The sequence below is a fragment of the Dendrobates tinctorius genome, unplaced genomic scaffold (genome assembly GCF_039654945.1).
Source record: "Dendrobates tinctorius isolate UK_male_01 unplaced genomic scaffold, ASM3965494v1 ptg000065l, whole genome shotgun sequence".
NCBI lineage: Eukaryota > Metazoa > Chordata > Amphibia > Anura > Dendrobatidae > Dendrobates > Dendrobates tinctorius.
Window position 1 is genome coordinate 3662663 of NW_027361733.1, and position 16973 is coordinate 3679635.

General features: G+C 46.4%; 1 protein-coding gene across 6 annotated transcripts in view; it reads right to left on the minus strand.

Annotated features, from left to right (window-relative positions):
• Positions 1-16973, minus strand: part of CSE1L (chromosome segregation 1 like) — a 90510-nt gene that overhangs the window by 72556 nt on the left and 981 nt on the right. Inside the window, exons 1-12 of one of the 6 annotated variants that reach the window (XM_073580525.1) lie at positions 16095-16243; positions 15416-15473; positions 14767-14862; positions 14118-14260; positions 13371-13472; positions 13130-13275; positions 12967-13057; positions 12743-12850; positions 11913-12005; positions 11662-11829; positions 11318-11447; positions 4025-4090 (exon numbers count right to left, since the gene is read on the minus strand). In XM_073580525.1, coding sequence (XP_073436626.1) covers positions 4025-4090; positions 11318-11447; positions 11662-11829; positions 11913-12005; positions 12743-12850; positions 12967-13057; positions 13130-13275; positions 13371-13472; positions 14118-14260; positions 14767-14851 — 1132 coding nt within the window. In that variant the 5' untranslated portion in view covers positions 14852-14862; positions 15416-15473; positions 16095-16243. Of the gene's footprint in view, positions 1-4024; positions 4091-11317; positions 11448-11661; positions 11830-11912; positions 12006-12742; positions 12851-12966; positions 13058-13129; positions 13276-13370; positions 13473-14117; positions 14261-14766; positions 14872-15415; positions 15474-15993; positions 16244-16973 lie in introns of those variants that run through there. The other 5 variants (XM_073580522.1, XM_073580526.1, XM_073580523.1 and 2 more) reach the window with 5 other exon arrangements.

The window sequence follows — 16973 nt, forward strand, 5'->3', positions numbered from 1 at the left end:
GAGAGACCGCTTGATCCGGCATGAAAGACGAACCGGACGATCCAGAGATAGAGCCGACCTGTTCCACCTGGACAAAATGGCCTGCTGGAGTGGCCTGGCGTGAAATTGGGCAAAGGGAACTGCCTCTATCGCCGCCACCATCTTCCCCAGGACCCTCATGGCTGTCCTGAGGGATGGAAATCGTGTGATCTGTAATGATCGCACGCCCTGCTGCAGGGAAAGGATCTTGTCTTGTGGGAGAAATACCCTTGACCGACGAGTGTCGAACAGAAGGCCCAGAAACACAAGGCGTTGAGTAGGGACCAGACAGGACTTTTTCCGGTTGACGATCCACCCAAAACTGGACAGGGTGTCTAGAACGATCGCCACACTTAGGCGGGCCTGTTGAAAGGAGGGAGCCTTGATCAGGATATCGTCGAGGTACGGAAAAAGAACGAGACCTCTGATCCTCAACAAGGCCATCAACACCGCCATAATCTTCGTGAAGACTCTGGGAGCGGTGGCGAGCCCGAAAGGAAGCGCGACGAACTGGTAATGTTCGTGGTGAATCGCAAACCGCAGGAACTTCTGATGTCCGGGAAATATGGGCACATGCAGATAGGCATCTTGGATGTCTATGGAACCCATGAATTCCTGCTCCTCCATGGAAGCAATTACCGAGCGTACAGACTCCATCCGGAAGTGGCGAAGGCGAACTCTCTTGTTGAGTAACTTGAGATCCAAAATGGGCCGAACTGCCCCGTCCTTTTTCGGCACCACAAACAGGTTTGAATAAAACCCTGTGAAGCGTTCCGATTTGGGAACGGGCACAATCACCCCGGAACTGAGAAGAGAGGCGATGGCCGAACAGAACCCCGGGACCAAGGCCGGATCCCTCGGCGGACGGGATTGGAAGAAGCGATCCCGTGGAAGAGAAATGAACTCTATTTTGTATCCTGTTGATACAACCTCTCTGACCCAAGCGTCAACTACTGAGGCGAGCCAGACGTCGCTGAAGAAAAGAAGTCGACCTCCCAATTGGAAGGGACCCCCGGGAGACCGATGGTAGTCATGCGGATGTAGACCGTCCAGATCTAGATCTGGACGGTCTTCCCTGGGAAGAGTGGGACCGCCAGGACGGAGTGGGCCTGAAGGAAACCTTCTTTCTTTCCTGACGTGCCTGGGGCCTTTGCTGGTTGGAAGGGTTTTCCGCCGTATTGAAACGGCGGAAAGTCCGAAAGGAACGAAACTGACGCCTTGGAGGAGGTCTGCGAGGCTTGGAGGGGAGAAGAGAACTCGTACCTCCTGTAGCGTCCTTAATAATCTGATCCAATTGTGATCCGAAGAGACGCACTCCCTGAAAAGGTAGATTGGTCAGAGACTTTTTAGAGGACAAGTCCGCCTGCCAGGCCTTGAGCCAAATTGTACGTCGGATTGCCACGATGTTACTTGACGCCTGAACTGCGCAAGATGCGGCATCCAGGGAGGCAGAAAGCAGATAATCCCCCGCATGGGAAATCTGATTGGCGAGATCGGCCAAATGCTCTGGTCGTGCCTTATCCAGAATGCCCTGCCGAAGGTCGTCTGCCCAAGTGGATATGGCCTTTGCTGCCCAAGAAGAAGCAAAGACTGGACATACCGCTGACGATGCCGCTTCGAAGGCAGATTTTGCTAGAGATTCTATGATCCTATCATTAGAATCTTTTAGAGACGCCACACCTGACAGCGGAAGGACCGTATTATTAGAAAGTCTGGACACGGGAGGGTCCACCGAGGGAGAAGCGGCCCAGTTGTCCGTGAGCTCTTTAGCAAACGGGTACAGTACGCCGAGACGCTTTCCTCTTTGAAAGCGTCTGGTCGGATCTACTCTCTCCCTTGTAAAAATCTTTCCAAACTCAGAATGGAAGGGAAACACCCTGGATGGTGTTTCCGCCCGTCTGAACGAAACCTCCTGATCTGAGGATTTCGCAGGGGCGTCAGCGATGTCAAAGGTATGGTGAATCGCAGCAATGAGGTTTTGCACCGTAACCTTCATGTTCGCATCCTGGTCCGAATCCAGCTCTAAGACCCCTTCCGATTCCGAAAGCGCTCCGCCTGACTCGGGAGAGGAGGCCCGAGAGGGAGACTGCTGGGGACTATGGGGTGAGGTAGGACGAGGGGAGGACTCCGCCTGGAGGTCCTGCCTGGGCCTCTTGCGACTGCCGCTGGCTGGCTCATATGGGACGTCCTGAGACGTGCTGGGTCCCGCCGAAGCTCCCAAGGGCAACTTGTCCAGAACGGCTACTAGGGACTGAGACACCTTGGTGAGGTCTGCCACTGACTGTGATAGAGAGGAGGCCCAGCCCGGCATGGGGGGCTCACTCACCACTGGGGCTATGGATGGCTCCTGAGCGGCGTCGGGCTGGATTGGATTGCTACAGTCCAGGCAGAGGGGAGTGGACTGACCTGAGGGAAGTTTGCGATTGCAAGAAGAGCACGCAAAGTACTTGACTAAGGTGCCAGAGGAGGCAGGGGGACGAGCGCGGTCAGACTTAGAATTAGACATACTGACGGACAGTCACTGAAGCCTTGCCGGAAGGTTGGGGGACAGGAGGCAGAGGAGGGTGTCAGTCTGCAGTATGCAGAGCTACTCACGGTCCGGTGTCCTATCGCAGCTTCCAATAAATGGAGATGCATGGTTCGTCCGGCTTGCAGGGGCACGGCTGAGGGAACAGCGTCCGGCTGACAGGCTGTGAAAATGGCGGCAGCCAGAGAGGAGCCGAGCAGGAAGCGCGCGCTTTCCAGCAGATGCAGAGGAGGGAGGTAGGCGGGGCTAGGCGCCGATGATAAAAATGGTGCCGCCCGCTAAGATGGTAGGTGGGAGGGACGGCGCCGCCTCCGGAACGCTCAACCTGAGGGGAGAAGGCCGTGGGCGGGCTTAGAGCGGGCGGGAGGGAAGCCCGCCCGAGGATGGAGGCGGGGGGCGTGGCCGCGACGCCGGACAAGGCCCCAGATGAAGCCGGGGCCTGGATAGAAGAGGCGGCCGCCTGTCAGCACAGGGCGGCGCAGAACCGCCGCGGTGGCCGCTACTGAGGACAGCTAGGGCCCGGCAGAGGGGGGGGGGGGGGGGGGGGGGGAAGAGCTGTCCGATAACCAGCCAGGGCCCAAATAGCTGCAGCGGCAGCCTGGAGACGACGCGGAGGCGTCGCAGCACTGTCACAGCGACCGCTGCCGAAGAATCCATGGAATGGCCTGGCGTGGAATCCGCAGGGGAGAATGGGACTCAGGTCTCATACTTACCCTCCTGATCCGTTTCATCCAGCGTGCTGTTTCAAGGAGAGTATCCTGCGCCTCAACCGACCGACCGGCTCTGGTAGGCGAGTGGGTGGGAGACGGGGAGCGAGGACCATCTGGAACGCCACATCCATGTTAGGGGTTTTGGTCCTGCTGTAGACTTATGAGGATACGGGGTGGCAGTACACGCCGTACTCATAGTCTCTTTGTGGGACTACAGATGTGACTATTCACACTGTATCCCTCCGGAAAAACCTGAAAAGAAACGACGCACATCGAGGTAGATATGGGTCTAATCAAAGACCCGTGTCCACCTCCTACTGACACTAAGCTAAACTGAGGAACTTCCTGCCGGTCGGTGGGGTGTATACGGCGGAGGAGGGGCTAACCTTTTTTTGTGCATAGTGTCAGCCTCCTAGTGGCAGCAGCATACACCCATGGTCTCTGTGTCCCCCAATAAGGCGAACGAGAAAAATTATTTAAGAAAATGTTTTAACATTAAAATATATTGTCTCTATTAATTCTTAATGTTTTTATCAATAATAAAGATGTGCACTACCAACATGGCAAATCATTTAAGAACTACATTTTCATTGCAGACACTTAAGGAATATCCATAAGATACACCACAAGTCAAATCTCATCTATGTATAGAAAAGCCTCTATCTTGAGCTCAGGATCCAGTCTTGCTCCTATACCAGATGACAGTCTGACCCACGAAACCAACCAGATTATAAACCATCAGATGCTGATAAACATGTGTTCACATTACCAGATCCCTCCAGGTCCCTCCTGATATATTCTTCAGAATTATCTTCAAATGCTTCTTCATCAGCAGCTGCAACACAGAAGACGCAATTACACAAGAAGCCTCACACACGAGGCCAGCAAACCTCCTTTTCAACGGCAGTGTTGGAATTTTCTACTCACCGTAAAAAAGTTCTCTCATTAAATACATTAAGGGACATAAGACCATAGCCCGGTATGAGGTAGGAAAAACAGTGTTTGCTTTGCCCATGAGCAGTGCCATCTCCTCAGACATTAGGTAGCTTTATGTCAAAAAAGGAGGAGACCAAAATTCTGTAACAAGCAGCAACCAGGAACCAACATGACCTAATGGGCTTCTCGTCTTCAGACGTCACATCAACAGCATTGCAGCCAATAAACTGAGCTCAGAGGCTTGTGCCATTTACATTAGAAGAGCCGCTGAACTCTGTGATTCGCTGCAGTGCTTTTAACTTGAAGTCACAGTCACCACTGCAGCCAAACAACAGAGACTGGAGCAACAGAAGACAACGCTGGACCTGGTTAGGAGAAGAAATTTTTTTTTTTTGCAACTTGGTTAGTGTTCAGATACAGAGTCAGAATCAAAAAAGTAGTCTTCCTCTCTGACGGAGTAGGCCTAAAAAGGGGAACGATGGAGGGAACAAGCTCCAAAAGAGGCAGTCAGGGAAGGAGACCTGGAAGAAGAGTCCAGCCGCAGCTGCCTGGTATGCCGGCAAAATCCACCATGTTGGGAGATCTCACCTGGTGGTTCTGACTCACCCCGATAATTGGTCAGATTACCAAAGGCGGTAGATGAAGGGTAACAAAGGACTGGGAGACGATGTTTAGCTTGGCTAGCAAATGATAAACTATTGCCATTCAGGTGGAGGCACGCTACCCTCCCACGCACATACATAGAGGGTAGACACAGACTGGCCGCAAGGAAACTTAAGCTTTCAGGCAATGCATGAAAAAAAGCTAACGAGGGAGTGAGGGAGAATCTCTTGCCAGCAGGGAAGCCTGGTGGAGAGAAGCAAGTGTCAATCAAGGAGACAACAGGGCCTACCATAGTGGTGACCTGAAAGGGATTAGCATTGCTGTTGGACCTGCAGGCTTCCCCAATCTCAAACCTAACCCATTTTGAAAAAGTCGCAGAGGAGCAAGCCATCAAGGATTACAAGAAGTACGTCAGAATGCTACAGTAAATATCTGGCAGCAGAGTCGGACTGGAACACCTTGGGCCCACCAGAGAAAATCATTCTTGGGGCCCACTATGTAGCTGCATAGAGTTAAATACCAGACCACCAATTATGCGGTAAAACACGCTAATATCCGGGTATAATATAAGGTTGTACATGTCTTAATTATGTAGCAGGAGTTGGGGTAGCCCCCTCATAGAATATAAAGCAGCCCCCTCACATAGTAAAATGCAGCCATCTCATAGAATATAATGCAGCCATCTCATAGAATATAATACTGCCCCCCTCATAGGGAATAATGCACCCCCTCATAGGGTATAATGCACCCCCCTCATAGGGTATAATGCTGCCCCCCTCATAGGGTATAATGCTGCCCCCCTCATAGGGTATAATGCTGCCCCCCTCATAGGGTATAATACTGCCCCCCTCATAGGGTATAATACTGCCCCCCTCATAGGGTATAATACTGCCCCCCTCATAGGGTATAATACTGCCCCCCTCATAGGGTATAATACTGCCCCCCTCATAGGGTATAATACTGCCCCCCTCATAGGGAATAATGCACCCCCTCATAGGGAATAATGCACCCCCTCATAGGGAATAATGCTGCCCCCTCATAGGGTATAATACTGCCCCCCTCATAGGGTATAATACTGCCCCCCTCATAGGGTATAATACTGCCCCCCTCATAGGGTATAATACTGCCCCCCTCATAGGGTATAATACTGCCCCCCTCATAGGGTATAATACTGCCCCCCTCATAGGGTATAATACTGCCCCCCTCATAGGGTATAATACTGCCCCCCTCATAGGGTATAATACTGCCCCCCTCATAGGGTATAATACTGCCCCCCTCATAGGGTATAATACTGCCCCCCTCATAGGGAATAATGCACCCCCTCATAGGGAATAATGCACCCCCTCATAGGGAATAATGCTGCCCCCTCATAGGGTATAATACTGCCCCCCTCATAGGGTATAATACTGCCCCCCTCATAGGGTATAATACTGCCCCCCTCATAGGGTATAATACTGCCCCCCTCATAGGGTATAATACTGCCCCCCTCATAGGGTATAATACTGCCCCCCTCATAGGGTATAATACTGCCCCCCTCATAGGGTATAATACTGCCCCCCTCATAGGGTATAATACTGCCCCCCTCATAGGGTATAATACTGCCCCCCTCATAGGGTATAATACTGCCCCCCTCATAGGGTATAATACTGCCCCCCTCATAGGGTATAATACTGCCCCCCTCATAGGGTATAATACTGCCCCCCTCATAGGGTATAATACTGCCCCCCTCATAGGGTATAATACTGCCCCCCTCATAGGGTATAATACTGCCCCCCTCATAGGGTATAATACTGCCCCCCTCATAGGGTATATTACTGCCCCCCTCATAGGGAATAATGCACCCCCTCATAGGGAATAATGCACCCCCTCATAGGGTATAATGCTGCCCCCTCATAGGGTATAATACTGCCCCCCTCATAGGGTATAATACTGCCCCCCTCATAGGGTATAATACTGCCCCCCTCATAGGGTATAATACTGCCCCCCTCATAGGGTATAATACTGCCCCCCTCATAGGGTATAATACTGCCCCCCTCATAGGGTATAATACTGCCCCCCTCATAGGGTATAATACTGCCCCCCTCATAGGGTATAATACTGCCCCCCTCATAGGGTATAATGCTGCCCCCCTCATAGGGTATAATGCTGCCCCCCTCATAGGGAATAATGCTGCCCTCCTCATAGGGTATAATGCTGCCTCCTCATAGGGTATAATGCACCCCCTCATAGGGAATAATGCTGCCCCCTCATAGGGTATAATGCACCCCCTCATAGGGTATAATGCACCCCCTCATAGGGAATAATGCACCCCCAGATAGGGTATAATGCTGCCTCCTCATAGGGTATAATGCACCCCCTCATAGGGAATAATGCACCCCCTCATAGGGTATAATGCTGCCCCCTCATAGGGTATAATGCTGCCCCCTCATAGGGTATAATGCTGCCCCCCTCATAGGGTATAATGCTGCCCCCTCATAGGGTATAATACTGCCCCCCTCATAGGGTATAATGCTGCCCCCTCATAGGGTATAATGCTATATAGATATATAGATATAGAGTTAGATAGATATAGATAGAAAGATAGATGTAGAAATAGATAGATATAGAGATAGATAGTAGATAATGGATAGAAAGTAGATAATGGATAGAGATAGAAAGATTCATAGAGATAGATAGAGATAGATAGATAGATATAGAGATAGATAGAAAATAGATAATGGATAGATAGATAGATAGATAGCTATAGATAGAAAGATCTAGAGATAGATATATAGATAGAGATAGATAATAGATAGAGATATACAGATATAATAATAATATAGACATATATAGATAGATATAGAGATAAATATATATAGATAGATGGCTATAAATAAAAATAGATATAGAGCTATATATAGAGATAGATAGATATAGAGATAATAGATATAGAGATAGATAGATATAGATATAGAGACAGATAGATATAGAAAGATAGATATAGAGATAATAGCTAGATATAGAGTTAGAAAGATAGATATAGAGAGAGATATAGAGATAGAGATAGCTAGATAGATGGATAGATAGATATAGATAATAGAGATAATAGATAGATATAATAGATAGTTATAGAGATAGATATAGAGATAGATGGATAGATCAATAGATAGATAAAGAGAGAGAGAGATAGAGATAGATAGATAATGAGATATAGAGATAGTTATAGAGATATAGTGTTAGATAGAAAGATAGATATAGAGATAGATAGATATAGAGATAGATATGGATATAGAGATAATATATAGATAGATATAGAGATAATATATAGATAGCTATAGAGAGAGATATAGAGATAGATATAGAGATAGATAGATATAGAGATAATAGATAGAGATAGATAGATAGATATAGATATAAAGATAGATAGAGATAGAGAGAGCGGTAGATAGAGAGAGATAGATATAGAGAGAGATAGATACAGAGATCTATAAATAGATAGAGAGATAGATATAGATAATAGATAGAGATAGATAATAAATATAGAGATAACAGATAGATATAGAGATAGAGTAAGATAGAAAGATATAGAGATAGGTAGATATAGATAATAGAGATAGCTAGATAGATAGACATAATAGATATAGATAGATATAGAGATAGATAGAAAGATAGATATAGAGATAGATGTAGAGATAGAAAGATAGATATAGAGATAGAGCGATAGATAGATAGAGATAGATATAGATAATAGAGATAGATAGATAGAGAAAGATAGATCTAGAGATAGATATAGAGATAGAAAGATAGATAGATATACAGAGAGATATATATAGAGATAGAGATAGATAGAGATAATATATAGAGATAGATAGATATATAGAGAGAGATAGATACAGAGAAAAGATAGAGATAAATAGATAGAGAAAGATAGATATAGAGATAGAGCGATAGATATACAGAGAGATAGAGATATATACATAGATAGCTATAGAGAGAGATATAGAGATAGATATAGAGATAGATAGAGATATAGAGATAGAGCGATAGATAGCGAGAGATAGAGATAGATAGATACAGAGAAAAGATATAGAGATAGATAACGGATAGATAAATAGATAGATAGGTATAGAGATAGATAGATATAGATATTAGATAGAGATATATATATATAGATAAAGATAGATAGATATAGATGGTAGCTAGATAGATAATAAATATAGAGATAATAGATATAGAGATAGAGTAAGATAGATAGATATAGAGATAGATAGACATAATAGCTAGATATAGAGATATATATAGAAAGATATAGAGATAGATAGATAGATATAGAGATAGATGTAGAGATAGAAAGAAAGATATAAAGATAGAGCGATAGATAGAGATAGATATATAAATAGATAGATAGAGATAATAGATAGAGATAGAAAGATAGATATAGATAATAGAGATAATAGATAGAGATAGATATAGATAATAGAGATAGAAAGATAGATAGATAGAGAGAGATATATAGAGATAGATAGATAGAGACAGATAGAGAGAGCGAGAGAGATATAAAAAAAAAACAAAACACAATACTCACCTCTCCTCCTCGCTCCCACGCTGATTCCGGCAGCCGGCTTCAGTGTCAGGAGCTGCCCCCTCTGCCAGACACACAGCGGGTGCGCGATGTAGTGACGTCATCGCGCACTGGCTGTGAGCCAGGAGCAGAGAGGACTGAGGGCGGCGCCGGCCCTGATGCAGAGCGGCTTACTGGGCTGGGGGCGGGGCCTCTGGGGGTGTGGAGACCTGAAATGATATTCACTGCTTCGCAGTGAATATTCATTTCTCTTTAGCAGCGGGGACAGGGGCTCCTGCCTCCTGACACCCGCTGCTGCTCCGCTGGCAGGGGCCCCCATAGCAGCTGCATGGTGTGCGACACACCACTGGCTGGGGGCCCCTGGAGCAGCGGGGGCCCTAGGCAACTGCTGGCCCTGTATGCCAGCAGGTGCCAGGGCCCACCAGATGCCAGGGCCCACCGGAGAATCCTCCGGTTCTCCGGTGGGCCAGTCCGACGCTGTCTGGCAGACACTACTGGCCCGAACAAATATTTAGGGAGCAGTCTCATCTGCAGGAGCTCTATTTTGTAAGAAGTTCAAGGATGCCAAAAGGGCTAGGAAGGTACCTGACTGGTTAGCAACCTGGGATAGCAAACTCAACTAGAAACTCAACCATATATTGAGAAAGTGTGGTTAGGATATGTAAGGCCTAGTTCATGAACCCAAACCATTATGGGGCAAATATTTGCACATGTTAAGTATTTGGTGCAGAAACTTCTGCATCTCTTGGCAGGAAAAACGCAGCCATGTTTTTTGTACGGGTGAAATCCGCAGCAAAACTGCTGAAATAATTGACATGCTGCAGATTTAAATCTGAACCAAATTTGCAAGTCTCAACTCACTTTACTGGCATCATGAAACCTTAACAGTTTTTGTGACAGATCTCTGCAGAAAAAACGCAACAAATATGCAACGAGTTCACAGGCCCTTATGGTTCCAGGGAACAGTGGGCAGCAGAGATGTGTTCCCAAATTAGCAATAGAGTGGACAGGAGATGTGCCTCCTGAAATGGCTGAGAGTAACAGGAGGGGTAACGATAGTGAGAAGAGATTGCTCCCAGGCAAAACACTGAAAACACACAAAAATACAGGTCTCGACACATCCAGAGCAAAGTGGACAAGTCCAGAGATGCGTTATCTCACTATGTCGAAATAAGGGTTGCACCGAGAAAAGATGGGGACTCAAGTAGTCGGGCCTTCTGCCAACAAGGCACCCCTACAACACCAAGAGCAAACCCCAAAAATGTCTAGGCTGCAGCTACCAGAAGGAAGGAGAGACCAGCTCAGGGGGAATACAAAGGAGGAGAACCCTTAAAAGGTCACATCACTAGGAAATAGAACAGGAAATTGACTAAGAAATTAACTGGGAAGGGGGGGCTACACAAATGTGAAGTACATAAGTGTGTACTTCCTGGAAAGATTTAAAAAAGGAAAAAAAAAAAAAAAAAAAAAAAAAAACCACACAATGCAGAACTATGACAACTATACTAAAATTGAGCCTATGGTTTGAGGAGGAGGAGGAAAAAAAAAAAAAAAAAGCACAGCTCACTGGGCAAAGTGTTAGTCGCCAGGGCCTATAAATATGGTGCTGTGTCCCTCAGTGTTATTAATAGGCATATATCAATACAGAACTGGATAGAGGGTGCAGGAGAATGGAGGACTTTCTGGAGAGGAAGGGACTGAAGTGCTCTAGCTGAGCACTAGCAGAGGCATGGTTAGTGGTGTATAAGGTCTTAGAGTACAAGTCTGCACTACTATGGTCTCCAAGAGGCAGTCAAATAGCCAAGGGAGCAGTGTACCTGGCAGAGTGCTTTTGCCCCTTTATTCAATGGGGATCTCAGTAACCAAACCCTCATTAAGTCAAAACTGATGACATGTTAGAAGTTTTCTGAAACTACAAGTCCATTTTAGATATTCAGTTATAAGACATGATGAAATCTTTACCTCTGAACTCCATGTTGGGGACAATGACTTTCTCACAAATACTGGTCAGTGTGCTCGGATCCTCAAACAGGTTTTTGTAGTGTGGGCGCTCACACACTGATGCCAGGAATTGGATGGCGTTGCTCACCAGCTAGGATGATAAAGAGAGTGTTAGTGGGTATAAATCACCATCTATATGACAAGGTTATCACAAGCACTTTCCTGGGAGACCACATCATTCACAGGAAGGATGTACCTACATAAACACACAAGGTCAACAGTCCACATCAAAAGGCTGAAACAAGAACATTTCAATGGATCATATTTTCGGTAAGGATACATGACAGGAAAATTTGAATTCTTACCAAGTCGTATTTAACTTCCTGACCAGTGGTCACCAGCAGGTTCCATATGGCAGTGACAAAGCGAGGCAAGTAGGCCTGGAATTCTTCATCATACTTCTGTGCGTATAGAGCAGCGTTGTCACAGATCTGTGACTTCAGCAATTCCAGCAACCCGGCCTCTTCCTCATCCTGCAATACAAAAGGCACAGAATCTCGTCACAGGGAAGAGTGAGGGTTATCTGAAGACTGATGTGGAATCATCCACAACTCACTTCTGTTTGGAGAAGCTTATTGTCCAGGGTCAGAAGACTGTGGAAGTTGGTCATCCAGGTTTCCATGTTATCTTCAAAGAACTCGGGGAGATCCTAAAAGGGCAAAACAGTAAGAATGCATGAAAAAAAAAGTTGACACAAATCGATCCGCAGGATCTGGTCCATCGGCCACATAAGTAATTTGTGTTCACTGGACAGGAGCTCTGAGAACCGACAATTATTTGACAGCATCCAGTGTTCTTCTTTTGATCAGATGGCCAGGCGCAATGTCACACCACAACGATGACGCCTTACTATTTGTACAGAATTTTTGATGCCTTTGCCTCCATTAAACTACACATCAATTCATTTGAGTGCCAAGGTATTCTATGATTTACCACAACAATGATGTAACACCATTCTGGCTAATCAAAAGAAGAGTCACAGATGTCAAGTAGGACTCTGGATTCAGGGCTCCTGTCCAGAGGCTACGGATTACGAATGTGTCTTGCAAATTGATTTGCACTAATTCAAAAAAAAAAAAAAATAAATAATTATATATATTACTTAATACCAAAATGTGCAAACCCTCAATTTAAATTCTTACAGGCCTTCCCATGCTCCATTTTCTAATCCTAATTAGAGTGTGTGACGATATTCTATTCTTAGATACATACATGTTATACCAAGGACACATATATCCTTCTAAGACTACAGTCAAGGCAAAATCTAACAGACATCTGTCCGTACAAAAGGGAAAGGACACGTGGTAAAAGAGCTCAGTGTTCAGGATGTGAATCCTCCCTATAAGCATCCTGACCCATCAAATGACAGAAATTACAATACCATACCTGAAAATTCAAGCTGTAAAACAACTTGGCAATCAAAATAAGAGAGGAGAAGAGGACTTTTAAAGCGCTGACATCATTAGCATGAGTATTGCACAGACCAATGGTTGCCTGGAAGAGAAAAGAGCAGACAATAAGTGATAATCCACACCATGCTGGCCATGAATGGGGAACACAAATTTAGCCACCTAATGTGATGTAGAAGGCGAAGAGATAGAGGGCATTACCTGAAAAAGGTTTGTGAGAGGTAAAGCAAAGGTATCCAGCACTAGTTTAATCTCTGTCCACAGCTCACTGGACTTGAACTCATGGCGGTACCTGTCACAAGGAGAAGACAACATCAGAAGTCACAGGCACCTCAGCGCTGCAGGCGGCGGCTCATCACCATACCTCTTGAACAGGGAATGAGCCGTGTGTAGGACACCATTGATGACATGGAAATCTCCACTCTGGAAACGGTTTACCATCTCAGTCAACAAATCTGGCCATTTCTGAGGAAAATCTTCCCGCCCTATGATACTGATGGCATCGCTTAGCTATAAGAGAAGATGGCATCAAAGGATTTTAGCAGAAGCTTCACCTTAGGGGCAGAGCAATCCCAAAGAACACGAGAGACTCGGATGTACTACACCTGCTTCTGGATCTGTTCAGGGCTGCTTAACATGAGGTTTACTATGTTGGCTTTAATGGCCACACGGTCGGCTTCACAGATCTTGTTTGGCTCATCTTCAATCTGAACCCGGAATAAAAACATAATTATGGGAATATGTCAGCAGGTTTTTACCATGTAATCTAAGAGCAGGAGGATGTAGGGGCAGTGACCTGTGTCACTTACTGGTCTGTTGTTGTAGTTTCAGTAATAACACTATCTAATCTGCAGATCATGACTACATGACTGTTTTGTAACCCGGCCCCCACCACTGATTGCCTGCTTTCTGCCTATGAACAGTGTACACAGAAAGCTGACAATCAGGGGTGTTGGCGGTGCAATATAAGAGCTCAGCATTCAGAGAACTACAGCAGAGAAAACTGATTGTCAAAACTATGATGGGCAGCCCAATAAGTCACACATCACAGGAATCAGGGTCTCTGCCTCTACATCATGCTGCTCTCAGATCTCATAGCGAAATCCTGGTGACAGATTCCCTGTAAGGACAGGTGCTGTTACCGCACCATCCCTATGGTGGTCAAAGCCTCTGTCACTGCACCGTCCCTAGGGGTAGACAAAGCAGTTTTTACACTGCAGTCACCACAAGGGATATAGCCGTCATAATGTGCAGTCAAAATATACCGGCTGTCAAACTGTCCTGTCATTACAGCAGCCAGAGAACCATATGACAGCAGAGCAGTGGATAGGTGGGGTACTATATACACTTACCACCCTCCAGTTCCTCTTGATGTAGTTCTTGAATGTTACGGAGGAGCACACTTTGATGACGTTATCTTGGGATCGCTCCACCAGGGTGAGCAGCAGAAGGGGGTAGTTCAGGTTTGCTTCTACAGACTCCAGGTATTTTTCAGCTAAACACAAAAAAATGGAAAAGATAAACTGAGAGCATCCAAGACATGTGCAGTATATCCATACTGATGGAGGTGCTACTGCCACACACAATGAATTGCATAAAGCAAAACAGGTCCTGTGACAATGTTGTAGTAAAAGGGACATAATAGGGACCCTCTATTAGAGGTATGCGTCCAGCTTCAATTATAGCCCTCCGTACACTTATCAGCCCCCTCCATGAGACAGAGAGGCTGCCATTTCACACGACCAGCAGAGGTCTATTAGCGCATCATACAGTGGGCGCAATGTGAAGAGGACCAGTCATTACAAGATACACTGATAAGATGTGTAAGAGAGGTTACAGGGAAATAATACAATATAGGCTGTGAATGTGATTATTATAAGCGTTTCTAGCCACTTATTTGTGGAAATTAGAAAGTAAAGGTGGATTCTTCAGAAGAAAAGGAAATCTCTCCAATCTGTATTCGGTCACAGCCTAGTGATGGACGCCACACATTGGATGTACCTGGCCGACGCACTGCAGGGTCCGGGTCTAGTGTCTTTCTCAGATACTCAGTCAGGGCCTGCAGGTTGGCGTCACTCAACTCCATGGTTGCAAAACCTAAAAATGCTGAAATGGTGAAATCAAATGACATCGCCAAAATCAGGACATGATTGAAAAGTTGTGCATGGCTCCAGCCTACTCATATGTACACAACATGGCCCATACCTGGCAGTCCCTTCTAAAGGTACGTTCTATGGATTAATACAGATTGAGCTTTTTTATGCTACTAGAGCCCAGCAGATCACTTAATATGTTTCATGAAACAGAAAAGGCTAGGACGTTGTTGAAAATGTGTTGAACTTCCATAAAAGTGAACAGCGAAACCTACCAAGCCATTCCCAATGGACCATTGTCAAGATACAGTAGGTGTGGGTTCTCAAAATTTTCCGCAGTTATGCCCTCGACTCTCCTGGAAGTGATGACTGGTGACAACTAGTCAGTCATCTGATCCTAGATCAATAAATCTCGACTGAAGAAAATTAGCAACTACTAAGATCTAATATACTGATGGATCGTATACCGCCGGTGTATGACAGGGCCCCACAGGTGGTTGCCCATGCCAGGATATTACGGCACGTGGTGCTGATCTGTGGTGGAGATTATCACTCACCTTTACTCGTGATGCACTTCGTTCCTTATTCTACAGGAATCTAAGTAGAAATCACAACCTGCAAGAAATACAAACCTGATGTAAGAAGCTTAACATGTAAAGTGACAGGTTACAGACCTTAAGAGAGCAAGTACCACCCCCAGCAAACACCGATCATTGCCTGAAGAAACCAAAATTATGATAACACTAAGCAGAAATCAGAAAAAAAGGTCCCCAATACTCAAATGAGGGTGCAGACCCTGAATTCAAGCTGCTGGAATCTGCTACTGTCAAACTACCACTTCTACCATGCCCCAATAGCCGCAGGCTGTGCTGATAGTTCAGGCCTCCAGCCTGGAGCTGTAGTGTGGCAGGATGCTGACCCCTGGTCTAGACATTACTATGACCAACCGATGAATTACTCCTCTAGGTTCAGTGTTGGAATCAAGGAGCCGAATTATCAGTTGCCAGATTACTGGACTGTCACTGATGAGCATTGCACTCGGCAGGAGGGGCTGAGGGACCCTGGAGTTTGGGTTGCTCCAGGTGTCTGCTCTGGCACATACAATGTAATATAGAAAATGAACAACCCTTAATACCTGTGATGAGAGGTCTGGGCGACCTGGTCTGTGGTGGGCACCGAGGAGCATGAGAGGTGGGGACACAAAGCAGCAATGATCCCCCGGCCCTCCAAACTCACCAGACCAGAGCGAGCACTCCACACAGCCTGGATGTGACACATGAGTCTGCTCCTCCTGCAGGAAAGCTCCCCAGCCTCCATGTGAAGCCAAGCCTCAGTCACACACAAGCAAGGCCCAGATGCCACCTATCTGACAGGGAGCTGCTCCAAAGGGATGTGAAGGAGGCGGCCTCTCCACCAATCAGAGGAAAGGGGGAGGAGCTAAGCAGCGTTTGGTTGACAATCACTAAAAGGTTCCACCCCCTGCCCAGTCTGCAGGAGACGTTAACCCCTCACGATGCTGCTTTCATCTATTACACTCATGCTGCAGAGGAGCAGAAAAAGGGGGCAAGAAAAGAGGGGTCAGCTTGGGGGGGGGGGGAGCAGAGCCAAGGAAGACCACTATAAGGGAGGGGGGGAAGCAAGACAAGATGGCAAGGGGATGGGTAAGCAAGACTGAAATGGAAGGCGGGGGAGCAAGAAAAGAGCAACAAGGTACAGATGGGGCAAGAGAAGCTGGGGGCAATGCAAGATGGCAGCAAGAAGGTGGTGGAGGGACAAGAACGGCCTAAAAGGAAGAAGATGGGGGCAACAATAAGAAGGTGGGGGCAAGACATGAAGGAGCCAAAAAAGGGAGGGTAGATGAAGACGACGACGACAAGACGGTGCTGTGGGGTAAAACAAGAAGATGGAGGGCAAGACATGAAGGGTACAAAAGGAGGGTAAGGAGAAGATGCCAACAAGAAGATGATGGAGGCAAAACATGGGGGAAGCACCATAAAGATGGTGGGGAGAAAGAAAGGGGTGCGACAAGAAGGTGGTAGTGCCGGGGCAGATAAACGACTTGCCACAATAAGGTGGTAGGGTGAAAGATAAGATTGGTGATGGTGAGACAAGGGG